General features: G+C 48.8%; 3 protein-coding genes across 8 annotated transcripts; 1 reads left to right on the top strand and 2 right to left on the bottom strand.

The window, feature by feature from the left end:
- The first annotated feature begins 8,957 nt into the window (after positions 1–8,957).
- On the top strand, positions 8,958–10,744 carry SDHAF1 (succinate dehydrogenase complex assembly factor 1). The gene has a single exon (XM_081275668.1). The coding sequence runs from the start codon at positions 9,065–9,067 to the stop codon at positions 9,419–9,421; it is 357 nt and encodes a 118-aa protein (XP_081131794.1). The 5' UTR covers positions 8,958–9,064; the 3' UTR covers positions 9,422–10,744.
- A 6,321-nt stretch (positions 10,745–17,065) lies between these two features.
- On the bottom strand, positions 17,066–21,059 carry SYNE4 (spectrin repeat containing nuclear envelope family member 4). The gene is made up of 8 exons (XM_081275651.1): positions 20,580–21,059; positions 20,264–20,390; positions 19,654–19,797; positions 19,269–19,463; positions 18,932–19,180; positions 18,106–18,183; positions 17,335–17,393; positions 17,066–17,257 (listed from the first exon to the last, which is right to left on the bottom strand). Exons 1-8 carry the CDS (start codon positions 20,696–20,698, stop codon positions 17,080–17,082), a joined length of 1,149 nt encoding a protein of 382 aa, XP_081131777.1. The 5' UTR covers positions 20,699–21,059; the 3' UTR covers positions 17,066–17,079.
- Positions 21,060–21,157: 98 nt separating this feature from the next.
- On the bottom strand, positions 21,158–26,143 carry ALKBH6 (alkB homolog 6). 6 transcript variants are annotated; one of them, XM_081274163.1, is made up of 8 exons: positions 26,089–26,142; positions 25,330–25,408; positions 24,956–25,024; positions 23,813–23,849; positions 23,591–23,651; positions 23,125–23,276; positions 22,783–22,899; positions 21,158–21,596 (listed from the first exon to the last, which is right to left on the bottom strand). In XM_081274163.1, exons 3-8 carry the CDS (start codon positions 25,003–25,005, stop codon positions 21,333–21,335), a joined length of 681 nt encoding a protein of 226 aa, XP_081130289.1. In that variant the 5' UTR covers positions 25,006–25,024; positions 25,330–25,408; positions 26,089–26,142; the 3' UTR covers positions 21,158–21,332. The 6 variants fall into 6 exon arrangements, with proteins under 6 accessions (XP_081130289.1, XP_081130288.1, XP_081130290.1 ...); XM_081274162.1 differs by lacking the exon at positions 23,813–23,849 and having other exon boundaries at positions 26,089–26,143; XM_081274164.1 differs by lacking the exon at positions 26,089–26,142 and having other exon boundaries at positions 25,305–25,408.
- Between the last annotated feature and the right edge of the window lie 894 nt (positions 26,144–27,037).

The raw sequence follows: 27,037 nt of genomic DNA, 5'->3' as shown, positions 1-27,037 counted from the left end.
ACCAATTATTCCTCTATTTAAACCTAGAGTTCACATCAATGCTGCAAAGACAGGACTGAGACTCTTGATCTGTTTCCCTGTACAGCCCTGTTGATTAAAATTTCTTTCCTGCCTTTTTATTCTTTCCTTTGTACTAGAGATTGAACCACCCAGGGGCACTTCATCATTGAGCTACAATCCCTTCCCTTTTTTTACTTTATTTGGAGACAGGGTCTCTGGTAAGTTGTCCAGGCTGGCCAAGAACTTGAGATCTGCTGGGTGCGATGGTGCACGCCTGTAATCCCAGAATCTCGGGAGGCTGAGGCAGGAGGATTGCGAGTTCAAAGCCAGCCTCAGCAAAAAGTAAAGTGCTAAGCAACTCAGTGAGACCCTGTCTCTAAATAAAATACAAAATAGGGATGGGAATGTGGCTCCGTGGTAGAGTGCCCCTGAGTCCAATCCCCAGTACCCCCCCACAAAAAAAAAGAACTTGAGATCCTCCTGCTTCAGCCTCCCCAGTTGCTGGGATTACAGTCTTGCCAGCCACAACTGGCTTCCTTTCCCGCTTTTCACTGTTACTTTCTCCGTTTGATTTTTCTGGATGAGTGGCAAGACCTAATTTGTTGGGACCCTCAGAGTCCTGCTTCTGGCCTAGGACTTGGGTAACATGACCTTCCACAGAATCCTCTTATGACACTTAATGACTACCCCTATTAACCAGCCTCTGTGTTCTCCTTGATCCCTCTCTGGCTCTTTCTGCTGACCCACCACTACTCTGTAACCCTCTCCTCCTGCTGTCTCCCCACTGCGCATCCTCCCTGTAGGTGGTCAGAATTCAGGAATTGCTGTCTTTCTCTCATGGCAGCTGCCTCTGTGTGGAAACAGACCTCTCCTGACCAGGACTGGAGCAGCCTGGTGCCTGTGATGAGCTGCCAGGGCTCTGTGGACCCTACCTATATGAACTCTGCAGCCCCAGTGGCTCCAGCGGGCCCTTGCGTTTGCTGGACTGCAGCCTGGTCTGGGAAGGCCTCTTGTGGACCCTGCTTCAGCTCAGGTGCCCACCTGCCAGGGAAGTGCACTGCGGGCTGCTGGCGCTTCCCAAGCTATGCAGTGCTGGACTCCCGCTAGACAACGTGTATGGCAAAAAGGGCCATCTACCCTGTTTTGCCAAGTCCTGAGCCTACACCTGTGGCTGAGAAGGACCCCTGACTTCTGTCTAGAATGCCCAGGCAGTTGGAGAGAGATCAGAAGAGTCGCTAAGCCACCAGGTGCTGATGCAGCAAACCCAAGGGAAGCAGTTCCCTCTAGGTTGGAGGAAACCGACCAGGCAGAGTGGGCCACGGAAAGGAGCAGCCCTACCTGGTGTGAATACGGCTTCATTAACTAAGTCTTTCTGTCTTTTGCGCCTGTCTCATTTCGTCATTCTGTGTCTACCCACCAGCCCCAACCCACTCACCATCATGCCTCTGTCTGTCTCTGTCCCTTTCTGATTCTCCTCCCCCAGGCCCTTCTCTCAGTTCCCCCTCTCTTCCCAGAGTACCTCTGTGTTGCTCACCCCCGCATGCATCCCCCGTCTCTGCTTCCCCCATCTGCCCATCAGCTTCTTGTGGGCGTACTTCCTTCTCTGTCCCCCACGGTGTCTCTCCATCTGTGTCCCAGCCAGGTTTCTGACCCTCCCCCTCAGCATTGCCGTGCTATAAGGGCTGCTCCTGGGACCTGGGCTTCTTGCTGAGCTGCGATGTCTGTGTGTGTGCGTGGCTGCCTGCCCGAGCTAAGGTACTGACCGCTGAGCACCATCTGGTACCCTGGGCCTGGCTCCGTATGCTGCTGCCGCTGCGGCGCTGAGGTGGAGATGGAGCACGCTGACTGTGTGAATGCAGCCTCAGTGAAGGACAGAGTTGCTGCCAGCCGAGGGCCCCACGCTCACGCTGCACCTGCCGGCACCTGTGCTCATATCCTTGGATCCTGTGCGCTACCTCAACTTGGGATGTGCAGGGACCCTGGCCTTTCAGGTTCATGTGGCCCACTGTGAGGCCAAACCAGTCTGCACTTCAACTTCTTTGGACATCCAGCTACAGTTGGACTGCTCAGTGGTCAGTGTCATCATAGTAAGCACCCACTGGGCTACCCCCAGGCCCTGCCCCTCCCCTTCTGGAAACATCTCGATTTCACGATTTCACGGTAAGTAAAATGGACGTGTGTGCCCCCTCAGGATTTTAAATGATGCAAGTATACAATCAGGTGGAAACTCCCTGGATATAATTAAGTGCTAAACAGTAGCTGTTGATACTTATATTATGTCCACCATGTAGGACTGCAGAAAATCTGTCATTTGGGATTTTTTTTTTCAGTAAATACTATTAGTGATAAGCACTTTTCTGGCATCATCTCACTTAATTCTCACAACTGTATCAGTCAACTAACACTGTAGAATAAACAACTCCAGAATCTTTTTTTTTTTTTTTCTGGTCTAGGGGATTGAACCCAGGGGCACTCTACTACTGGGTACATCTGCAGCCCTTTTTATTTATTATTTTGAGACAGGGTCTCCCTAAGTTGCTCAGGCTGGTCTCAAACTTGTGATCCTCCTGCCTCAGCCTCCTGAGTAGCTGGGATTACAGGTGTGCACCACCACCCAGCACAACCTCTGAATCTTAGTGACTTACTCCAACCAGTTTTCTCACTCATATGTTTATGAGTTAATTGGCATTTAGCTGATCTTGGCCAAGGTCACAAAGCACTTACCACATATCCAGCTCTGTTCTAAGCCCTTTTAGTTATCTCATTTATTCTCCCAACAACCCTATGAAGTATATATTCTTTTCTTTCCATTTTACACACAAGTAAAGTTCAGAAAGGCTCTCTCTCCCCCAGTTCTCACAGCTCATTTGTGGCATGATGAGGTTGCAGAAGCACTAGAAATAAGCTGCAGCTCCTCAGCCACAGTCCCAAATTCTTTTCTTCTCTGTAGGTGAATGGTGAGGGCTCCCAGGCTGTGGCTGTGTTTCATCAATATGTGGGGCAGCCAGATGCACCTGTCAGTACCTTCCACCTTCTGAGGCCAGCTATCAGGGCTTTATGAGAACTTTGGTGGCAATTTGGTCCATTTGACTTGCCTTTGGACACCAGGTCCAAAGTACTGGTCATTACTGAAGTATTGGTCATTACTCCTATCTACTTCTCCAACCAGTCCACAGTGTTAGCATCAGCTGCGCCATGAAATTTGTTCAGATCTTCATGGCTCCCAAACTGTGTGGACTTTTGAAGGTATCAGATGGCTCCTTTGACCATTACCTGGGCCACATCAACCCCAAGCCCTTCCTTATTATACCTACAAGAGAAGAGGTACCTTTGCCTCTGTGATGTCCTCACAGCCTGGCAAGAAGCTGGAATCCCCTGTGAACTCCTAGACAAGCCCTAAACCTTATGAGTTCTATGGTTGGGTCTGGGGTGTACCCAGAGCAAGTTATGGGTTTCCAGGAAGAACGCCCTCCCCTGATAGGGGTCACTAGGTCATAACCTAGTATTATGATTTAGATATGAGGTATCCTCCAAAAGCTCATGTGTGAGACAATACAAGAAAGTTTAGAAGTGGAATAATTTGGTTATGAGAGCTTTAACCTAATCAGTGCACTGATCCACTTACAGTAGTAGTAACTCTAGGCAGATAGGGTGTGATTGGAGGTGGATCTTTGGGGACATGCCTTTGGGATTTATGTTTTGCCCCTGATGAATGAGAGCACTTTCTGCTTCCTGGTGCTACTTCCTGAACTGCTTTCCTCCTCCACACTTTTCTGCCATGATGTTCTGCCTCACCTCAGGCCTAGAGCAACAGAGTCAGCTGTATATAGACCAAGACCTCTGAAATTGTGAGCCACAAAAAAAAAAACTTATCCTCCTCTAAAATTGTTCTTGTCAGTTTTTTTGGTCACAGAAGCAAAAATAAAAACTTACTAAAATAAAAATTGGTACTGAGAGTGGGACCATTGCTGTGACTAACCTGACCAGGTGGTCCAGAAACTTTTGGAGCTTTTTGGAATTTGTGGGAGGAATTTTGAAACATTTAGAGATGCAAGCTGGAAAAACTTTAGAATGTTGTAAGCAGAGCTTAATGGGAGATTCTGGTGGGAGTTTAAAAGACTAGAATGCTGATAAGACTGTGGACAGTAAAGAACAGGCTCATGAGGTTTCAGAGAAGGAGGACTCTATTGGAAAATGAACTAGAGGCCATTTCATGTCGTGTTATAGATAAGAAGTTCTTACATTTTGCCCATTTCCGGAGACTTTGTGTGAGACTAAATTAAAGGTGATGTGCTAATTAATCTGGCAGAAGAAATTTCAGGGCAGCGCAGCATTCAGACAGTGGCATGGATATTGATGGCAGCTTTTAGTCACATTTCCTGTGATAATCAGAAGCAGAAAACAGAGCAAAAAGATATAAAAACCTTGGAGTTCAGCCACAAAAGTTTGATGAAAACTGGGACAAAGGAAGTTGAGGCTGTTAAAAACTTTACAGTTTTCTAACTCACTAAAATGAGACTACATGCTTTACCCAGAGACAGCTTAGAAAGATGATTTGAGGGCATCTCAGAAATTGGCAAGACTACACACATCTTGCTATAAAATGGCTATAAAAATAAAGGCTATAAAAGTAAAAATTCCCTTGAGAATAGACCAGTGGGAACCCTGCTTGCACAGAGGGGTCTAGAAAGTTTTTTCACCATGCTCAGTCACCCAGGCACTCAGTACTGGGGATTAAACCAGGGGCACTCTACCACTCGGTTACATCTCCTGCACATTTCATTTTTTATTTTTAGACAATCTCACTAGGTTTCTGAGAATCTCACTAAGTTGCCCAGGCTGGCCTTGAACTTGTAATCCTCCTGTCTCAGTCTCCCAAATTGCTGGGATTACAGGTATATGCCACCGAGCTTGGCAGGGGTACAATTTAAACAAAGAAGCTGAGGAAGTCAAGGGAATAATTTTGTTGCTATGTTATAATTGTGCCTTTAGAACGATCTGTAGTGAGAAAATAAGCCACATGGACTTCTAGTGCAGCCCTGTCCAATAGACACAAATGCAATTTTAATTTTTTTAGTAATCACTAAAACAGTAATATGTGAAATTAATTTTAATAATTTATGTTCTATTTTACCTGCTATGTCCAAAATGTTATCATTTCAATACATTGTCAATATAAAAACAATGAGATGTTTTACAATCCTCTTTTCTTAATAAGTTTTGAAATTTGGTATGTATGGCCAGGTGGCTGCTTCCACTATAGATGTTACACCCCTGTGAGAGGGAACCTCTTCTAATGCTGGGGCGGAGTTTTTCATATCTCATCACAAGATGTTCCCTGAACCACAGTATTTTTTTTTTCAGTCATAAATGAAAGAAAATGAAGCTAACTGTTAAAATGGAATTTATCTACTTTTACTTATCTGTGAAGCCTTTAGGCATGGCTGGATTCAGGAACTCAAATGATGTATTTAGGACTTATTCATCCCTGTTTTTCCTTTTTCTGAGTTAGCTTCTATATTTGGTAAGCTCTTGGTCCAAATGCTACAAAAAGGCTCAAAATTTACATGGCTTAAACTTGATGGGAGTCTATTTCTGTCTCATTAACAGTCCAAGTATAGCCAGTTTGGTTCTTCCAAAACAGACTCCTATCAGGTGGCTCTGCCCTCATTTGCTCCGCCCCCCCCCCATGTCTATATTCAGGCAAATTGGCAGAGAAAAGGGCAGGACAAGGAGGTCATGAAGTCAGGCCACCTTCCTTTAAGGGTACAACTAGAAGTGACACACATCTCTTCCATGTACTTCCCATAGGCCAACACTTCCAGGAAAGACACCATCTGGCTGCAAAGAAGGCTGGAAAATGTATTTTTAGCTGGGTGGCCACGTGTGTAGCTAAAAATTCTAATTCTGAAAATCCAGGCATGGTGGCTCACATGCTTGTAATCCCAGCTACTCAGGAGGTTGAGGCAAGCAGGCTAGAGATGTAACTGAGTGGTGGGGCGGCCCTGGGTTCAACCATGGATGCTGAAAAAAAAAATCTAGGAAAGAAATGGAGGATGGATATTTGAAGCCAGCTATAAATTCACTTTCAAACCACCTGTTTGTCTGTGGAGCAAAGATGGCCTCCAACTGGTCCAGGCTTACCTAATATAGGTTAGCAATCCCAGTAGGGAGGCAGCACTTATTTATCAACAATTTTAGCAGATATCCCAGGGCTGATAGTTATTGACAATCATCGTCCCAGGGTCCCTTTGCTCATCCCTGTATTGATCAAAGGAACCGGGGGATGGAGTGCTCTGTTTAATCTTTGTTTGGCCAGGTCTGGGTATATCGAATGGAGCTAGATCCCCAAAGGCACACTGAGAGACCATTATCAGAAAACCACAGATAGACACTGGGCTGGGGGTGGGGGGTGGGGGGTGGGGGGGTGGACAGTATGTCGCTGAGATTTTGCAGCCCCTTGAGTCCATTGGAAAGCAAAGAAAGACCCTAAGCCTGGTTGACATAGTTGTCTAGGAAATGAAAGACCACTTGATAGAAAAATATGAATTTTTCTGAGGCACTAGGGATTAAATCCAGGACTCTCTACACTGACCTACACCCCCAGCCCTTTTTATTTCTTTTTAAATATTGAGTGAGGGTCTTGCTAAATTGCTAAAGCTGGCCTTTAACTTATAAGCCTTCTGACTCAAAGTCTCCTAAGTAGCTGGAATTACAGGCCTGCACCCAGCTAAAAGCATGGATGTTTAAACCCCTGTGTGACCCTGGGAATGAAGAGATGGCCACAGAAAGAAAAACAACACAGAAAAGCAGATACATCTGCCATTGTGTCCATTCCATTGCCAGAGTTGACAATACTCACTACATATCAGAATCTTGAGAGTTCTTAGAGCTTTTCAAACACCAGTGAAAGGCACAGTGACAAAGGGCCTTGAAATAATTACTACTTCAAAATAAAAATATTACATAAAATAATATAAATTAGGTAGCAATGTAAAAATACCAATTGCATACATTATATTGCACATTTTATTATATGAATATACTGTGTCACATATTCCTATAAGGTAAATGATAAAACATTAAAGTCATGTGGCATTGTACCTGTCACAGAGCGCTCAGTAAACAGATTATGAAGACATTGGTGAGAGAGATGCAATTGGTCCCCAAGTCTTTATTTTCTCCCTCTAAATCTCTCTTTTAGGAAAGTGCTTAAAAGAAAAAGTATCAAATAAAGCTGGAGAAATGAGACTGGAACCAAAGGGTCATTCTAAGTCCCCTTTTGGGTAAAAAAGTGGTAAGTCGTCTCCTTGGCTTCAACCATGCCTAACGGCATGCTTACTCAACAGGAACCATGACAGAAGACCTGCAAAATCAATCCAAACCAGAAAAATCTAAATGCAGTGGTGTGGCGAGCACAAAACTGGCTGGGTACAGAGCACACAAAGATAATCTGCTCATGATTCTCCTTTTCCCGCCTTGACCTGACCCCTGCCAGGTTCTTTCACTCATAAGAGGAGCCCCTCTTTTTAAAAATATTTTTAATTGTAGATGGACACAATATCTTTATTTATTTATTTTTATGTGGTCCTGAGGATCAAACCCAGTGCCTCACGCATGTGAGGTAAGCGCTGTGCCACTGAGTGACAGCCCCAGTCCAAGAGGAGCCCCTCTTGACCCACACTGGGAAGCAAGTGTCTTTAGAGCATGAGTTTTCCCCTCTCTGTTCTTTGTACACACAGAATAAAGTTTCTGACTGTTTTACCCAACTCAAAAAAAAAAAAAGGAAAAAAAGAAAATATTTCAAGTATCACAAATAGAATAGTATTATGAAACCCTACGAACCCATCAGCTCCAAATATCCTACCATTCTTGATTTAAACCTTATTCCTCTTTGTTGATACAGATACACCCGGCAGGATTCACTGTGGTTTCTGAGCCCCTCTAGACTCCCGGACTCCATTTCGTCTTCTGACCCTGACCCACCTATCCTTTCTGCAGAACCAGTGCCCAGCGGGGCTGCCCACTCGTGTGCAGAGACTTGGTTGCATGCCGGGCAGAGGCGCAGGGATTATCCAGTGGTTCCCTTTGCTCCTGGTACTAATGGGACCCGAGGGGGCGTTTCCTTGCGGGCCTCTCAGCAGCCTGCTAGGACTACAAGGAAATTGCAGCAGCAGACCAGGAGGTTCAAACTGTGTCAACCCAGCCAAGCTGTTCAGCATATGGGACTTCTAGCTTTAACTGCGGGTAAGGACTTTCCCGCTGCTGCCCCAGGACCCGACTCTCACCCGCAGAGGGCGCGACCAGTCCAACTCGTTGAGCTTGGCGCTCTCTCCCTCTCTCTGCTTGTCTTCCAAAACAGAGAATCTTGTCCCGGACCCAGCATTTTACTCCTTAATCCCTTCCCTCTGGGAGTCTCCAGGGCTGGGACCCGCAACGCAGACCTGGCCTGAGGAAGCGAACGCACGCAGCTTTTTAATAACTAATGACAACGTGCTTGGAGCCAGGTGGATCGCGCCTGTAGTCCCAGCTGCTCCAGAGGATCACTTGACCCCAGAAATTCTAGGCCAACCTGGGTAACACAACGAAACCCGTCTCCTTAAAAGACAAAGCAAAATAAAATGTTTGTGCTTGTCTTTTCTCTCCCAGTGCTCCACGCCCTTGGGGACAGAAGGGTCCACATCCCTAGCTCCCTCTCCTCCCAAGACCAAGGAGTTAGGTCAGAACCTCCGGTACTCTCTGACCCAAAGCCTAAAAGTCCGAGCGCCTAGCCCTCTTCCCCCAGGTCCCAGGTGCCTGGATCGATAGAACGGCTGTCCACTCAAGGACACTAATTCCCCTTGGGGCGGGCCACGGCTACAAAGACTCCGCCCCCTTCCCCGGGGCGTCGTGACGTAACTGCCACGACAGCCAATCGGGAGTGGAGGCGCCGGATAGCTGGAGGCGGGGGCGGAGCTTTTGAAGGGCGCGCGGCGGAAGTGACTGTTTCCTTGCCCTTTGGCTTGTGCAGCTGTTTGGCTGCTGTCCACCCGGCCTTTGCTGCTGCTGCCTCCCTGCTGCTATCATGAGCCGGCCCAGCCGGCTGCAGAGGCAAGTTCTGAGCCTCTACCGAGAGCTTCTGCGCGCTGGGCGCGGGAAGCCGGGTGCCGAGGCGCGGGTGCGGGCCGAGTTCCGGCAGAACGCCAGCCTACCGCGCACCGACGTGCTGCGCATCGAGTACCTGTACCGCCGCGGACGGCGCCAGCTGCAGCTGCTGCGCTCCGACCACGCCAAGGCCTTGGGTGCTTTTGTGCGCCCGCGGGGCCCGACGGAGGAGCCCGGCGGCGCGGCGGCTCTGGGGACCCCGCCTGACGATGATGATGGTCCAAAGAGCCCTCTCAACCACACCGGAGCACCGGAGATCCGACCCGATGGACGATAACAGGCAGAAGAGCTCTCTCAGTGGTGCAGAGGGGCCCGCCTGGCTCCTTGAAGGGGCTCGAGAACCCATCTGATGGAAGATGAGAGGTCTTGAGAAACTAGCTCCAGATTTGGGTAACAGCTCTCCTGGCGACGTGGGCGTAGAGAGCCCTGTGGTGGACGGTGAGAGATGTCCGACCTTGCCCGATACATGGTGACAGGTCAGTCCCCCCATCCCCTTGGGGTGGCCTGGGAGGCTGAACAGTGCTGTGCGGAGATCTACTTACCCAGAGTCATGGGGAGCCCAGACGCCCCCTCCCTCTGTCATGGACAAAGAGTCTGAGACCCTTCTCTTCCTTCACCTCTGAGAACACATCTACCCCTGGCTCTCAACGGGACTGCCCTTTCCTGTATTTAACTCTGAGAAAAGCAGACTTTTTGCTGAGAAGCACTTTGGAAAGATACCCTGATGAACCGTGAGAAGACTAGAATTCCCTTTGAAAAGCTTACTGACCCCACCCCCATACACTGTGTCAAACTGGAACCACAAGGAAGGGGTGGGGTCTCACCCCCAGCTGATCAGCTTCAGAATCCCTATTTGATTGTTAAAGAGGCAACTCTAACTCTTGTGCCCCTTCTCTCTCAGGACTGTTGCACAAAAGGAATAAAATTGGGGATGTGCTTAGTTCCCTGTTCTTAAGGATTTTATGGGGAATTTTTGAAGACACACACATCCACACCTGGATTTGGCTCTCTCGGAGAGAATGGATGTAGGGAGCTGTCTCTTCTCTTCTGAAGCCCTCTAGCCTGGCAAATTGGTTGAAGTGGCATTGTTCTCTCTCTTGGGTAAATCTAAGGAGGAGACCCATCCTAGCTTCATTTCAAAAAGACTCCAGTTGACTCTTTTAAATCAAGTAATAAACCAGGAGAGGAAAAGGTGGAGCTGAGGCAGTAGTGGGGATCTCATATTCTTTTCAGTGTTTCACAAAATCTAGAAACTTACACATCTTCAAATCTGACTGAGGAGTCCAACCTCAGCTAGAAGCTGGGATTTTTGTTAGCAAGGCCCTGGGGCAGGGGGCAGGGAGATGGACCCACAAAACACAGGCATACCCCTTCTCCTGTTCCCATACGAACCTTCCCTGAACATTACCTAGAGTACTATATTTTGCAACCCTGAGCTGTATTTGCATCCAAGTCAGTTAAGAAAGTGGAAGAGGGGGGCTGGGGATGTGGCTCAAGTGGTAGTGCGCTCGCCTGGCATGTGTGCGGCCCGGGTTCGATCCTTAGCACCACATACCAACAAAAATGTTGTGTCCGCTGAGAACTAAAAAATAAATATTAAAAATTCTCTTTCTCTCTCTCTCTCTCTCTCTCTCTCTCTCTCTCTCTCTCTCTCTCCTCTCTCTCTCTCTCTCTCTTAAAAAAAAAAAAAAAAAAGAAAGTGGAAGAGGGATGAATTCTTGCAGATGCAGTTGAGGAAAGGAGGACCTTAGAGAGGAACCCAGACCTTGACTGAAGAGAGGCCAGACAGAAAAGACAGTCACTGCCCTAATCCCAATGGAGAAGCCAGGCACCCAAACATTTATAAAGTTGGCTTGAAATTTGAAGAATTACGAGTTTTTCAGAGAGTAGTTATAGACTTCTAAGAGGAAGATCACTGAGGATAAAGGCCTGATAGGGGCAAGGGGGAAAAATACAGGGTCCTAGTGAGGACCTAGAGAGCCCCAGACAGCAAAGCTGTGGCACTGCTCTGTGTCATCTCCTCTACTTCTGTCTCTGAATAGTCTTCACCATGGGACCTTAGTCATCTATTCATCTCTCAGCCTCAGTTTTTTCCATCAAGGTGACTCTGTCCAGGCTCCATCTCAGAATTAAAATGAAGACTTGTAACTAATGGGGTGCCAGGTCAGTGGTGCATACCTATAATCCCAGTAATTCAGGAGGCTGAGACAGGAGGATCACAAGTTGAAAGCCAGCCTCAGCAACAGTGAGACATTAAACAACTCAGTGAGACTCTGTCTCTAAACAAAATACAAAATAGGGCTGGGGATGTGACTCAGTGGTCAAGTGCCCCTGGGTTCAATCCCTGGCGCACCCCCACCCCCCGACAAAAAGAAACTAATAGGATCCTACCCATCCAGCCCCTGTTATGTCTTCCAGCCTTACCTCCCACCTGGCTACATGATCTTGAGCCCTAATAAGCTCCAGGATGGAGCCGCCAGCAGGGTTCCCACTGAGCTGAGCAATCTGGGTCAGCAGAGGAGGAGACATTCACCTGGGTGTTGTGGAGGAATGGAGTTTGAAAGTAGGAAGGACGTGAAGGGAATGTCTCCCTTGACAGAGGAGGTGTGCAGGTAAGGGGAGGTTAAGAGCAGGACTACAGAACTCGAATGCCAGTTGATCATAGCTCTAGCACTTGCTGATTACACGGTCATGGGCAAGTGGTTTAACAACCTCTTTGCACCTTTGTGCCCTTATTGATGAAATGAGCATAGTAATAGGCCCCATCACATGACTGTTATGAACCAGTGAGTAGCCAGCGATGGTACTTCCTCTGCCTGCCACTGAACCCTCCAACTTGAGTTCAATTGCAGCTGCAGAAGCAGGTTCCCAGCAGGCTGCCAGCTTCCTGCCCATAGCCTGCCTTTCTGCTTCTTTGCTGGAGGGTTTCTGGAAGTCAAAGAAGGTGCTTTGGTGCCCCTGGGGGCAACCCTTAGCCTGTGGGGAACAGCAGTCACTGGATGAGTGCCCAGACCTGCCTCTTGTCCATAGAGTGGATCATAATACATGTTCAAGCTTCCTCAGAGGTTCTTATGGGATTGAGCCCCTGTTGCCCACAGTGGTCACCACTCCATGAATACCATTCTTGGCCTTCCCCAGCCCTGCCTCACTCTCCCCACTGATGCTTCCTGGATCACCTCCCAAACAAAATTCCTCATCCAAGTCTGGGGCTCAGCATATGCTTCTGTGTAAAGGAGGGGATTCTGCTGATGCTCTGGGACTGTCTACTGCTCTATTCTTTCACTCTGCCAAGGCCCACTGTTAACATTTTAACAACCCCTTGCCCTGGTCTATTAAAAAAGAATCTCCTAGTCCAAGAAAATTGCTATAAAGCAATTGCTATAAAGTTGGAGTAATTTAGAATATGGATTGTTGGTTAATAATAGATTTGAATTGAGTTGTAAAATTTCCTGATTTTTCCCCCAGTACTGTGGGTTAAACACAGGGGTGCTATGCCACTAAGCTACATTGCCAGCCCTTTTTATTTTGAGATGAGGTCTCACAAATTTGCCCTCGCTGGCCTCAAACACATGGTTCTCCTGTCTCAGCCTCCTGGGAAGTGTGCATTATCACACCTGTAGAATTCCTGATTTAGACAACTATATTCTAATTGCAGAAGAGAATGCCTTTTGTTTTGTTTTGTTTGCAGTGGAGAAATTACTGTGGAATCAAACCCAGAGCCTCACATTTGGGAGTTTTCTGTCATTGAGCTACACACCCAGCCCGCCCTTGTTCTTAAGACACACACATTAAAGTATTTATTTCTAAAGTATTTAGAAGTAAAGAGTCATCATGTCTGCAGCCTACTCTCAAAAATTTCTAAAACATGCAAGTACACAAGCGTGCACACGTGTGAGTTTGTACATACACATATATAATAGCAAGAATGTGATGGTGGGGCCAAAGTGTAGATCAGTGGTAGAGGGCTTGCCTAACACATGTGAGGCACTGGGTTCGATCCTCAGCACCACATGGAAATAAATAAAGGTATTGTGTCCATCTACAACTAAAAAACATTTTTAAAAAGAAAGAAAGAAGGACTGGGGTGTTTCTCAGTGGTAGAGCACCCCTGGTTTTGTTCAAGTTTCAAAAATGAAAAATCAAGAAAAGTCAGTGGTGACTGGAGGAAGAAGGGCTGAGGAAGGAGGATTGCAAGTTCAAAGACAGCCTCAGCAATTTAGCAAAGTACTCAGCAATTTAGGGAGAGCTTGTCTTTTAAAATAAAATTTAAAAAGCACTGGAAGTACAACTCAGTGGTATAATGCCCCTGAATTCAATCCCTAGTACCCAAAAAAAAAAAAAAATTAATGGTTATACCAATTGAGAATTCCCTTACTTGAAATGCTAAAGACCAATGCATTTGATTTAGATTTTGGAATATTTGTGTCTACATAGTGAATCATCTTGGGGGTGGGACCCAAGTCTAAACATAGAATTAATTTGTGATTCACCTTATACACATAACCTAAAAGTACTTTTATATATATTGATATTTTTAATTAGTTTGAGCCAGGTACTATGGTGGGCACTTATAGTCTCAGCTACTCAGGAGACTGAAGTAGGAGGATTCCTTGAGCCCAGGACTTCAAGATCAGCCTGGGCAACATGGGAGACCCCATCTCAAAAGTAAGTAAATAAATAAATAAAAATTTTTAGAAGAAATGAAGCTTTCTGATGTTGAATTTTCTACTTGTAGCATCATATTGGTATTTAAAAATTTCAAGTTTTGAGGCTTTTTAGATTTGAGATTTTCAGATTAGGGGTGTTCAATCTGGGTCATTGTCTTACCAATCATTGTCATCTTTGGGCCAGAAAGACAATGGCACATTTTTATAAAAGAGAAGCTGATATTTTGAGACTTTACAAAACTCATGCATAGCTGCTGCTTCACAATTTTATTTCAAAATCAATTAAATAAAACTTCCACTTTTTTTTTTGTCTTTGAAAAAATAAAGACTTTATTTGGTCTCCCTTATAGAGTGTGATCGCCACTCTACCAGGAATCACAGATTACTAGAATATATTCTTATCTTGGGTCACAAATTCAGCTGTCCCAAAGTACCAATGACCAGATGCATGAGGTGGCCCAGGAGGGCCTTGGAGAACTCTGGGAAATTCACTGTACCAGAGGAGGAGCCACCAACCACAACTAGAGCTTCCCATCACTCCTGCTCAGCACTCTCCCTTGAACAGCGTCACCCTGGGTGCAATGATGTGGAGAAATTACTATGGAATATTTCGACAATGAAAAAAGTATCATGACCAGATTTATTTGTGTGTGTGTGTGTGTGTGTGTGTGTATAAAATTTTTTGTACTAAGGATTGAACCCAGAGGTTTTACCACTGAGGCATATCCCCAGCCCTTTTTATTTTTCATTTTGAGACAGCATCTCACTAAGTTGCCTAGAGCCTCACTCAGTTGCTGAGGCTGGCTTTGAACTTCCCAGCCTCAGCCTCCCAAGCTGCTGGGATTACAGACATGCACCACTGCACCCAGCTCTCATTATTTTTATATTGACTATATATTGAAGTGATATATTTTGGACATACCAGGTAAAATGGAACATAAATAATTAAAATTAATTTCATCTATTTTTTACTGTTTTAGTCTACTAGAAGATTTTAAATTGCATTTGTGTCTTGCATTACATTACTACTGGACAGGGCTGCTCTAGGAATCCATGCAGCTTGTTTCCTCACTACTGTTTGTTCTAAAGGCAGTTATAACATAGCAACAAATTATTACCTTGACTTCCTCAGCTTCTTTATTTAAACTGAACCCTCTGCCAGGCACAGTGGTGTATACCTGTAATCCCAGCAACTTGGGAGTCTGAGGCAAGAAGATCACAAGTTCGAGGCCAGTCTAGGGCAACTAAGAAGACTCTCAGCAATTTAACAAGACCCTATCTCAAAATAAAAAATTAAAATGGGCTGGAATGTAGTTCAGTGGTAGAACACCCCTGGGTTCAACCCCCAGTACTGCCAAATAAACAAAAAACAAAAACATGGGGGTTCCCATGGATGGGCACCTTTAGTCCCAGCTACTCAGCAGGTTGAGGCAGGTGGATAGCAACTTAATGAGGCCCTGTCTCAAAAACAAAACTTTTTTTAGAAAGGAGGTCTGAGGATCTAGCTCAGAGGCAGAGTGCTCCTGGGCTCAATCCCTAGTACTGCAAAAATAAGTGAATGAATAAATTGTACCCCCCTAAAAAACAAAAACATAATTATGCTCCCTATTTTAGCTTTGCCTACTTTTTCTCCTTAGCATTTATAACCACCTGATTTACTACATATTTTACTTATTGGGACTCTCCCACTAGAATGTCAGCTTCATGAGGACAAGGATTTTAATCTGCCTTGTTCACTGTAGTATCTTCTTGACCAGGGCCTGGCTCCTAGCAGATAATCCTCATCTGTTTAATGAATGAATTAAGATTTGCTCCATTCCTAGGTTTTTTAGATCAATATTGCTAACACCCTGCTGGTCCTATTTGTTGGTGATGCCAGGAAGGCCACAGCCCCTCCACGGGGGGCAGAGACAGGGTCTGGCCTTTGAAACAAGACGGACATGGCTTGCATTCTGGATTTCCCTAGACCTACAGTCTGTCCTGGAATCTGCTGCTTCCCTTCCTCTTCAGTATCTGTTCCCCTGCTTCAAGTAAGAGTCCCTCAATTTTCTTTAGAGATCTTCCCTTCCCTCATTTTCAGTTTGCATGGTTCAGGCAGGGCTGACTGGTCTCCAGTGGATATGGGACATGTGGCCCAAGCCAGAGAAGCCACCCTTAAGACTTAGCTAGAATTACAAAGAACGAGTGACTCTCCTTTTGGCTGCTAAATTGGTGGCAGATATACCTGAAAGTTTTGAGGGCTACTTTGGTCACCACTAGGATAAGAACAAAGCTGAAGCAGGAGACATCATTTGAGTCCCTGGATCTAGCTATTCTCAATTTCTCAGTTTCCCACGAAAATAAATTCCCATTTCTGTTCAACATAGTGAGGATTGGGCTTCAGCCACTTGCTCCATATGTGGCCTTAGCCTGTGACTTCTTTTTGAGCCTTGTTCAGTAGGCCCACATCATGGGCAGTGGTGAGAATTCCAGGAGAGGGGATCTGTGTTGTTAAGAGAATATCCAGGAGACCACCACAGAGCTCCTGCCCCTGTTCTTAAGTCTGATTCTGTTCCCACCTCTTTTCTCCATACTTTTAAGTTTGAAGGAGACTGGACTTCAGGACCACTCTGGCAATTCCGCCTGGTGCTGAAGAGCGCTGGAAGCAGGTGATGGCCCAGCAGGGGAGCAACCCTACCCTCCTGTGTAGAGTGTTTGAACAGAGTTCCTGTGTGGATAGTTCCTGTGTGGCAGCTCACCCACAACACCTGCTCCCTTCTCCTGCCTGCCTCCAGCTTCCTGTGGCAAGCACCTGGGCTCCTTTGCCTGAGGGAGGGGCCTTCCCAGAAGGGACAGGCTGGCAGTGGTGGGGAGTCAATGTCGCCAGAAAAAGTCCATCTCAGTGAAAGATGGAAGCTGAGATGTAAAGGCCCCAAAGAGTGAAGAATACTCAGCATGTGGTACCTTAGGAACCCAGAGCAGCAACCAGCTCATGAACCAGTGTTAGCTTTCTCCCTTTCCTGGTTCACTTCCTCATTCCCCTACCACTCTTCCGAGGATCACCTCCCAGTCAGCTACTTTAGCGTGAATCTTTGTATCTGGGTCTGGGGGAACCCAGCCCAAGATGGGCTCATTCAGTTCCATGTTCTGTACTCAAGACAAAGTAGTCTACAGAGGGGGATGTCCAGACACATCAGGGCTGTATCCCAGTTTCTGGGTAATCAAACAACCAACAGCCTCACACATCCTTTGACAATGACCATTTATTACCCATGTCTGGGCTGGGTACTCAGATTGGGGGGAGACCATTGACATAGCTAAGCATCAGGTGGGGCATCCTGGCCTGTCGGGCATGAGAGCAGCAGGGGCCCCCTGAAATGGGCAGAAACAATGTGACACCCATCAGAAGAAAGAAGAAGAGGATAAGGAGGAAGGTCAGGGGCCATCTGGATGCAGGAGCAGAGGCCCTGAGGGGGGAACGGAAATGTTAGATACACAGCCCAGTCTCCCACATCCCCAGACCAATGTCTTCCAAGCATCTCACCTGGGATCCACCTCCAGCATCACATCCTGAAGACGAGGAGATGTTTGCCTCTTCTTGTCCTAAGATGGACAGCAGCCAGCAGCAGAATGGATAGATGTCACCCTTAATGTGGCCTTTCCCTTACTACTATAGACTTGCAAGACCAGTCTTATTTATCTTCCTTTCCTCTTTCCCCCCAGGCCCCCACATGGACTCAAGAGTGTCTCCAAGTGTGGTGGATGTCTGTCTGTCTCTATGCAATCCAATTCTCCTTTTCCTGATAACATTGGCTTAGTTTGGCGGGGGGGGGGGGGGCAGGTGTGGGGATCATGCCTCCCCCCTCATAGACCTTCAGGCTCAAGTGTAGCTGACTCCCACCTCCTCCACTTTCACTATTGGTCATGTGATCCAGATGTGACCAATCAGAGCATTCTGATTGGATGGGGTGGGGTATAACTCATGACCCAAGCAGGGCAGCCCTGGGACTTTGGCTGCTGCCAGTAGGTCAGGAGCATTGTCTTTCCCTGGGGTGCGTAAAGCTGTGTGCAGTGAGTGTGTAACAGCCAGAGCATCCACTGAGGAGAAAGCCACCTCGGGGAAGTAGTACCCAAGAGAGGGAGGGGACTGAGCCCTGATAGAATTTAAGATCTGAATTCAGCAGTGCCTGGACTTTTCAGTTACAAGGAACAAAGAGCATCCCCCCTTTTTTTTAATGTTGGTCAATTTTGGTTAGTTTTTTGTTACTTGCCATAAAGGTTTTCAATTGCTATACCTGGCTGAGGACCAGCTCACCTGAGGCTTCTGGAGCAGAGAGCGTCTTCGGTGACCTATTAAATGTTTCTGGTGGCTAAACCCCAATGAGAGCATATCCTGTGAGGAAAGAGGGGTGTGGAAAATTGCAGCAAAGAAAAACATGGTTAGGGGAGGTTCTAGAAAGGGGAGTGTCACAGGGATAAGATTCTGGGGGAACAAAGAAATCTCAAGGGAGAGACAGAGAGGGGAAGAGCCAGAGAAACCAAGAGGGGAGGGGCATTATTTATTCATTTCCTCAACAAATATTTGATGAGTATCTATTACCTGTCACTCTAGGAACTCAGGGACAGTGGGGATGGAAAGAGGGAAAGTCCTGGCCTCCATGGAGCTTATATTCTAGGCAGAGATGCCAAAAATTAAATAAATAAATGTATAATGTCAAACTACAGGAAGTTCTGTGAGGAAATACAGTAGTAAGATAAGGAGTGCTATTGTCGGAGGCTAGGGAAGGCCTCTGACAAGGTGACATTTGAGGAGAGACTAGAATGAAATCAGGGAGTGAACTGAATGTGAACCCCGGGCCTCTGAGATGAGAGCTGTGACACAGAAAGTGAGGGGCACAGGGACAGAAAATAGCATTGAGGATGCAGATAGAGATGGGAAGGAGGGAGACTGAGAGAGAGGGACTCCTGGAGACAAAGAAACAGGTGGTAGGATCAAGGGACTCCTGGAGACACTGAGAGACGGAGAGGGACAGACAGCCACTAAGACCTCAGTAAAAGGAAACGCCCATGCTACAATACACAAAGGGGGCTCTGGGGGTGCCTGGCAGAGTTGGGGAGCCCTCAAGAGGGACTGCTCTCACCTCAAGACTTTGTCCCCTGCCCTGGAGGCCCCTGTGGCCACACAGCTCACAAAGAGGCCCTGGTGTCTGTGTTGTCTTTTGCTTCGAGGGTCCAAGCTCCCCAACATCCCCTGCTGGGTCCCACTCCAACTCTGCAGGGGTGGGGAGGTTACTGGGTGCCCAGGGCCCTGAGGCCCCATCAGGTCCTGGCCCATCCAAGTCCCCCTCGACCTCCAAGTCCTGGTCTGGCATATTGGCCTTCTCGAACACCTGAGTCAAAGGACAGAGTTCATAGGAGTTGGGGGGCCAGGGGTTGGGGACTGGGGCCTGCACTGAGGACAACCAGGGCAGTTTGTACCAGGCTGTAGCTGGCCAGCTGGGCCTGCAACTGCCAGAGCCGTCGGAAGATGGTGTCTCGGTGTGCTCCAAGGGCCCTTAGGATCTGCTCCAGAGATGCCCAAGCCCTGGGCTCACTGCGTTGTGCCAGTCCCTCACCAAATGTTAGCAGTGCATCCACACGCTCAGCTGCCCCTCGTAGATCTGCCTGGAGGGCCTGGACACATGGTTAGACATCACCCCACACACATGCCAGGGAGGCCAGAGACCAGAACCTGAATCACCCCCTTTCCTGTTTCCTACCCAGAAACCTGGAACACGTACTAAACCCTCTTCTCACTGCAGAAAGCTGGAACCCACTCCTGGGGCCTGCCCACCCTCCTGCATCCTGTCCTCCCAATGCCCACCTGTAGCTGGACCATCCTGCGCTGGGCCAGTGTCCAGGGCCCAAGGCCTTGCTCCAGGTCCTGCAGCTGGAGACCCAGCCCCAACAGGCAGAGGTGCAGACTGTCCTGCTCAGCCTCCAGGGCCTCCAGGCCAGAGCCAGGGTGCTGGGGAACACAGGGGGCTGAACCAGGGTCAGTGGGCCAATCAAGATAATACCTCCACCCTTCTGCAAGCTGCTGCTTTCTGGATGATTCTCTGCACCAGAGTCCATTCCTGGGGCTACATCAGGGTTGTTCCCACCTGAGGGGCCTTCCACTTGGAGGACAGGGACATATAATTCAAGGTCTACAGATTTTTAAGCTTCCTTGAAACTTGGATATATGGGCATGGGAGTCTGGACAGGGAGGGAGCTGATCCCTGAAAAAAATGGAGGTGTATCCAGGCACCTAATTGGTAAAATATTGAAATATTTTTATAACAATTAGTAAAGAAATGTTTTCCACAGCACCTCACACCACCACCACAGATGCCCAACACCTTTCCAGAATCATCTCCTCATCTCCAGAACAGAGGTCAGATTCTAGGGGACAGAGAAGGCTAACATAAAGGGGTCTATTCACCTCAGCTCACCTCATGGTGTTTGTTCCCATCTGGATCCTCCTGGAAAGAGGGCGTTGATGTTCTTGGGGGTTCAGTGCCCCTCAACCCACCCTGGACATGCCCAGGAGGGTCCAAGATGTCCTGTGCCTGCTCTCTCCTGGGACGTAAGGGGTGTTGACAGGTCCAGGACGGGCCGCTATACCTCATTTCTATCCACCCTAACCCCATCCCAGTTACCTCTCCCATGTCCCCAGATGATCATAGCCATAGCACCTCCCAGCCTTAAATGGCCCCTGCCGTTGCTCCCACCCTCATGGAACCAAGTTTTAAAAGCCCCAGACCCCACCTGATTGTCTCCTCTCCAGATGCAAGACAGAGGATGCATCCAGCAATGTCCGGCTCCCTAGGAGCTCCTGGGGGATGATTGAGAGGCTCTGAGGGGAGCCTAGGTGGGGACAGGGACATATCTGGGGACCTGAGTACAAAGAATCAGGTGAAGACACCTGTTAAGAGCCTTTTGCCTAATAATGGTGTCTCCTAGACTTCCTCAGCAGGACTCACTCAGGCATGAAGCTGCCAGAGGCCCAGGGGCAGGTGTGGCACCACCCATTCCTAGAGAAACAAGACCCAGGTAATTTGATGCCCTGCTGAGGTGATAGCAGAGCTACTTAACTCCTTCCTCCCTAGCAGGACCAGTAGCCAAACCTCCCAGCATCACCTCACCTCAGTCCAAGGGGGTCCAAGATGGAAAGCCTCAAAAACCCTGGATTCTGGCCCCCCTAAGTGACCCATAAGCTGACCTCCAGGGCCCACCCCATTCACTTAAAGTCCCAGATGCAGTGCCCCTCAAGAAAACATGAATCTGTACTGTGACCCCCACCCACCCCTCCTCCCCCCCCCCCGGAAAAAAAAAAAAAAACTAAAACCAAGAAAAGATATTTTTGGTTTATTTGGAATGGGTTCTTCTCCCATGGTTCCCACAGTTACTGGGAAAATAAATAACTCAGGGGAGCCACCTCTGCCCCAGAGTACCAAGGTCACAGCATCCCATCAGCCAAGTAGAAAGCCCTGTAATCAGGCAAGACCTGGAGCCTGGCAGTCACTTGCTGAGCAGGAGACCAGCGCGTAGTACTCGGGGTACACGGCGGATGGTCAGCGAGACTCGGGTGCCGCGCACCAGGTGGGCTCCAGGCAGTGCCGACCTGCAGGCAGCCGCATTGGGTGGCAGTGAGGCAGTGTCCAGCACGTCTACCCGGGTGGCTGCGATGCCGTGCAGGAGGCGTGTGTATGCAGTACCACGGAGCACCAGCAGGCTGCGCGGTTCCAGCAACAGTGAGGTAGTGGGCTGGGGTGGTGGCCGGGGCTGTGAAATGGGTTGGTAGTTAGAGGCTAATCAGAGGTCAGGTATGGGCAGTCAGGTTTCAGGGGACAAGGGTGAGTACCCAGGGGCAAAAGCTGAAGAGTAAGAGTGCTCCTAGGAATGGAGTCTTTGGTGAAAATCTGTGGGCTCCACAGTTACAGCTGATGGGAAGGGAAAGGACTAGGAGTCAGCAGTCCCACCAGATACCTCTGACAGGAAGTAGGCTGCAGATGGGCACCTCAAATGGTCAGCTGACTGTGGAAGTTGCAGCTGGAATCTCCAAGGGGCTGGGGCTGAGCTTGAGATCAGAAGGCCCCAGGACACTAGGGCAGAGCTGGGCTGAGAGGGCATGTTGAGGCAAGGACCAGGGGTGGGCAATGTAAAGGGGCTGAAATATCTGAGGACATCAGGATGTTGGAGGACACTGACATTAGGAGGCAGGTCAGAATATTCAGGAGCATAAAAGGCTAACGGGGAAACCCCAAGGAGCAAAGGGCTAGGGTGTGTCCAGGAGTCTCTGTGAACACTGGGATGTCAAGAATATCCCTCAGTGAAAGAGGTCAGAGAGGGTGCTGTCAGGGTTTCTGTGGGGGTCTCTGAGCAGAGTCATGTGACATGGGATCAGGAGAATCTGGGCACATCTGCACTGCAGATCACATTTCTGGAGTAGCAGGATATCAGTGTTGTAGTGCTCAAATGGTGGGACGAGAGGGCAAGTGGGAAGATGTTGGGACACCCATGAGTGAATGACACTAGGGTATCTAAGGATATCAAGAATGTCTCTCGAGGGGCTCAGTTGGCAGAGTGCTTGCCTTGCAAGGTCCTGGGTTCAATCCCCAGCACCACAAAAAAAAAAAAAAAGAATGTCTATTGAGTACTGGGGGGCCATATGTGGGCCACAGGTGAGCCCAGGTCTGTTGGGCCACTGAGTGTATGGGGTCAGGGGACCGTGGGGTGTCAGGGCATCTACTCAGCAGTAAAGGCACTGGGTGTCTGTGTTATGACAGTCAGGGCACCCAGCAAACAGATGGGTTGGGTGTCTGGGAGGAAGTGAGTGTAACACATGAAAGAACAGGTCAAAGTGTCTAGAAGATGTCAAGAATAGCCTGGGGCAAATGGGATTGGGTCAGCCTGGAGGAGGTGGGATGTCAGGGCACTCCCAGTGCTTGGGGCAGCGTTGCAGACCCACCTGTTCTATAGGGTCATCATCCTCTGGCTGCCGAGGTTCATAGAAATCCAGCATGGTGTGGGAGCCCAGGCTGATGGTGCTGACGGTCGGGTAATAGAGTGGTCCATCCTCGTGGGGCTGGGGAGTGGGCACCAGGGCTGGGCAGGGCAGAAGTCCATCCCTCCCACCCTCTGGGTCAAAGGGGCACTCCCGAGCTGGGATGGACATGCGAATGCCAGGTTGGGTATGCGGCTGCTCCATGATGTGAGGGCGGGTGAGCATGATGCCCTACCCTATGATGGCTCAGAGATCTGGGGTGAGGTGGTTACTACTGTGGGGGCTGGGGTGAGGGTATGTGGTTACCATGATGCCCTCCCCAGGCAGATACTGGTTCACGAGGACATGGTTAGCAGGGAGACCCCCAAAAAGACTGAGATCAGACACTTTATCCACGTAGCGCTGGAGCCACGGGGGCAGTCGCTCAGGGACCATCCCCTTAGGATGGGGGAGCCCACCTGGGAAGTGCAATGGGGTCCTGAGGGCACCAAACCAAGGATCCTGGTACTTGGTGCCCCCTGAGGGACCCCTGAAGACCACTGGCCCTTCAGAGATTTTCTGACTTTTCTGGTTCCCCAAACCCCATGAGTTACTCCCAAGTCACCAAGAAGCCCCTAAGCCCTCAGGATCTCCACTGACCCCCTCAGAATCCTTCTGGCCCTTAGAACCCCTTGAGCCCTCAAGGCTCCCCTTATCTTGAGACTACTGGACCTAAACCCTCTGCCCACCCCATATCCCAGAATCACCTACATCCCTAGCTAGGGAAACTTACCCCAGTTCTGTAGCTTCCTCCCAGAAAGCTGGGTCCACTTTGGCTTTGGGGCATTGAAAACCTAGGAGGTAGGGAAAGGTCACTCCTGTTTTTGGAGTCACCCCTCTGTAAGTCTCTCACCCAGTTCAACATAGTGGCCCTTTCCTGGGGTGGAAATGGGTCATCTTAGTGGCTGTGGAATTTTTCTCTGGAGTAGTAAGTTCCCAGGATTTTGTTGTTTGCCTTCTTGCCAGGGCAGGCCTTTGGTCCCAAAGTCCATCTGTGTCCACCAGAATTAAGGAAAGAAACCAAGGCTGCACAATCATAGTTTGAGTCTAGTAAGAACGCTGAGGTTGGCCTAGGCTCTTCCTGGCTATCTGGGGATACTCTGGGTTCTGGAGCACCCTTGTTCCTATTGCATGGGAGAGGGAGTGTGCTGGGCCTAGTCCTTAGTACAGCAGGGAAAGTACTTTGAAAATTCTCCATTGCCAAGATCCCCAGGGTCTAGAATGGGCCATCTCAGTCAAAGAAATCTATACTCTAGTTGATAATCTTATTGTTGGTATGGTTATGAAGCTAACCTGAGCTACTTCAGTACAAGGATTTGAAAATATGTCAAGTTTTCAATCCCAAGAACCAAAAACTTTTGGGCTATGGTGAACTTGTTCCTGGGACTCAAGCTCAAGAAGGCTATCATAACACTGGGAAGATTGGTGCTCTGTAAGACTCTGGCTAATAAGGGCTATCCCAGTGTGGGAACTCTAGGTTCTGGAAATTCTTCTTTTCCCAAACCTGAAGAATAGAATATGAACCGGGCCATCTCAGCATAGGTGGTGTATACTTGGTAACCTTGTTCCTAGCGTTTGAGACTATGCTGAGCTACCTTGGCACAAGGCAGAACTTACTCTGTTACATCCTGATTCCTGGATTATCTTAGCATAGAAATTTGAACACTAAATTCTTCTATGTTTATAACCTCCTTTAAGATTGCAGGACTGGACTATCTCAACATAGGGAATATCATAACTTCCATGTTCCTGAGACTCTGGAGTTGCATAGGCTATTTCTACACAAGGGATGTGATCTCAATAAAATCGTCATTTTGGAGGCTGGGCAGGACTATCTGGGTACAGGGTGTCTGAGCTTCATAATAACTAGCTCCTTCCTAACCATTAGTTTGGTTGCCCCTAAGCCTCCTAGGAAAAAACAAAACAACTCTAACAGCTCTAACAATTTCCAAGAGAAGCACAGGGAGGGTAGGGGAAGGTCTCCTTTCTGCCAGGGTTTTCACTGCAGCCTTGGGGGCTCTCATACCAAAGCTGAGGGTTGGAGAGGAATACGGGAAGACGGTGGTGGGGGTGGTTTTACAAGGACATTAGGGGTCACCTGTCGAAGCAAATACTCTTCCTCTTCCTTGGAGATGAAGTCAGGTACATAGTAGATTACAGGTGGTGCCTACAATGGAAAGATTCCCCTGAAGATGTGGCTCTCTAACCCACAAAGGGCCCTACCATCACTGAGTAACCTCCCTCTCTGGAGGGAAGCTAAGGATGTCCTCAGACAGGCCAGGGTCTGAAGTTGAGGGACTCATACCCATTATGAGTTGGGGTTGGGAGTGGGACTGGACTCTTGAGGGTAAAAACAAATTTGGAAGGAGGGGAGACTCCCAACCCAGGGACCCAGGAGTCAGCCTGTCCATCCCACTCCACCTCCCACTTTCTAGCCCCACCTTTACCCTCTGTATCCCCAGTCCTGACAACCTGTTCCACCCTGAATGGTTCCAGAGCTGGAACCCTGACGTCCTGCTCCTCCATCGACACCAACTCCTTGCACCCAGTCCTGTGGGGAGTTGAGGACAAGCTTCAGTTACTAAGCCTCCTATCCTCAGTCTGTGATTCAGCCTTCTGCCCCATCACCATCCAGGCCCATTTTCATCCTCCTGTGAAACTCACTGTCTCTAAAAACCGAGTCCCCGACATCTCAAATGCCACACAGTGATCCCCTAGGCTCCTTGCCCAGCACCCAGCACACTCTTCCAAAATTCTGAGAACCCATCAAACTACACATGTGCCCTCTCCAGTCTCTCGCAGAGAGCATTCTCTGACCCCACACAGGGAACCTTTCTCCAAAGGTAGAGTCCCCCTACCCCATTTGCACCTCAGAGCCTCTTTAAATACCTTGAGACCCCACTTCAGACCTGCAACGATGAATGACGGCTCTCTGAGGCGGGGGACGCTTCTTCGACCTCAGCCCTTTCGGAGCCCCCATTCTGAGTGTCCTTGGGACACAAATCTAAGCCTCCTCAAACCCCTTCCACTCTGGAGCCCCTCAGATTTTTCTTTCAAAGCGCCCGTTCACTGTGGCTCCCTAAGACCTAAGTCTGACTCCTCTCAAACCTTCTTCCCTCCCTGAACACTTGTCCCCGACTCTTTAAAGGACTCCCCAGTATGAACTCCCCCGGACCCCCACTCTCGGACCCCCTGGGCCCCCCATCTCTGCCCCCAGCCCCCAAAACTGACCGTCCACTCGTGTCCCCTCCAATTTTCAGAATCAAGACCCTCCTCCCCCCAGCTACTTCCGCCCCACGTTGCGGAAGCAAAATACCTCAGACCAATGGGAACTCTCAGAAGCCTAAAGGGTCCGCCTTCCAACCAATTGGCGCTCTCGCTTGGTATTCTCCCGCCCCCCTCACCCTCGCTCAGGGATAGGCCGCGCCTCCGGGCCTCTGAGCCTTCGGGGAGCCACGGGAGACCGGTCTTCGTCTGACACCGGCCAATCAGGATTCCAAAACCGAAAGTGTCCGCCCTGCGGCGTAGGTCCAGATGGGAGAACCCGCTGTAGTGACCGCGGGAAGGAGATAAGGGCTTGTTGGGTGGACTTTTTGCAGACTAGGCCATCCTACAACCAGGCCGCGGGGAGGCGAGATTGAAGGGAAGCCGCCTTCTCCCTCACTCCCCTAGCAAGTGTACAGAGGCCGTAACCCACAAACAATGACCTGACACACAGAGGCCATAGAAACGTCTTTATTGAAGAGGACAGGGGTCATGCTGAGTTTGGGTACATGCAGTGAGAAGGGGCAGTCGTAAGCTGTCCTTGGTGGTCAGGGCCCCAGGTCTGCCCTGGACCCGTGGGGCCTTCAGGTTCTCCCTTAGGCTGTTGGCCTGGCCCAAGTGCTTTGAGGTCCTTTGGGGCCAGTAAATCAGATTTGGTGTCTCGGACCTGTGACCAGAAGATAGATTGAAATGGGGGCTCCAAGACTTGGGATTGCTTCAGGGCCTCGGGGCCCTCCACGTATTATAGACGGAGGCTTTAGGATTTGGGGGTCCCTTAGGGCTAGGGCTCTTGAATTTGGGTTTCTTGAGATCCTTGAACTCAGGGCATTGAAATCCTGCAGTTTCCAGGATGGGAATTCCTGTTTGGGGGTCTCCTGGTGCCTATGGACAGGGCTTGAAATACCCTGAGAGCCTG

This window comes from Spermophilus citellus (genome assembly GCF_964194105.1).
Source record: "Spermophilus citellus genome assembly, chromosome: 18".
NCBI classification, from domain to species: domain Eukaryota; kingdom Metazoa; phylum Chordata; class Mammalia; order Rodentia; family Sciuridae; genus Spermophilus; species Spermophilus citellus.
The sequence above is the reverse complement of the archived record's forward strand: the minus strand, read 5'-3'. Positions and strand labels throughout refer to the sequence as shown.

Bases quoted from the DNA above. Each gene is read 5' to 3' on its own strand.
- SYNE4 (XM_081275651.1), bottom strand. From the start codon at position 20,698: ATGTCCCTGTCCCCACCTAGGCTCCCCTCAGAGCCTCTCAATCATCCC. The intron at 19,798-20,263 runs GTGAGCTGAGGT...TGTGTTCCCCAG, and splicing joins ATGGGAACAAACACCATGAG to CACCCTGGCTCTGGCCTGGA. The intron at 19,181-19,268 runs GTACAAACTGCC...CCTTTGACTCAG, and splicing joins AGCTGGCCAGCTACAGCCTG to GTGTTCGAGAAGGCCAATAT.
- ALKBH6 (XM_081274162.1), bottom strand. From the start codon at position 25,383: ATGGAGGAGCAGGACGTCAGGGTTCCAGCTCTGGAACCATTCAGGGTG. The intron at 22,900-23,124 runs GTAACCACATAC...CCCACTCCCCAG, and splicing joins TGCCTGGGGAGGGCATCATG to CCCCACGAGGATGGACCACT. The intron at 21,597-22,782 runs GTGGGTCTGCAA...CCCATTTCACAG, and splicing joins ATGATGACCCTATAGAACAG to CCCCGGCCACCACCCCAGCC.
- SDHAF1 (XM_081275668.1), top strand. From the start codon at position 9,065: ATGAGCCGGCCCAGCCGGCTGCAGAGGCAAGTTCTGAGCCTCTACCGA.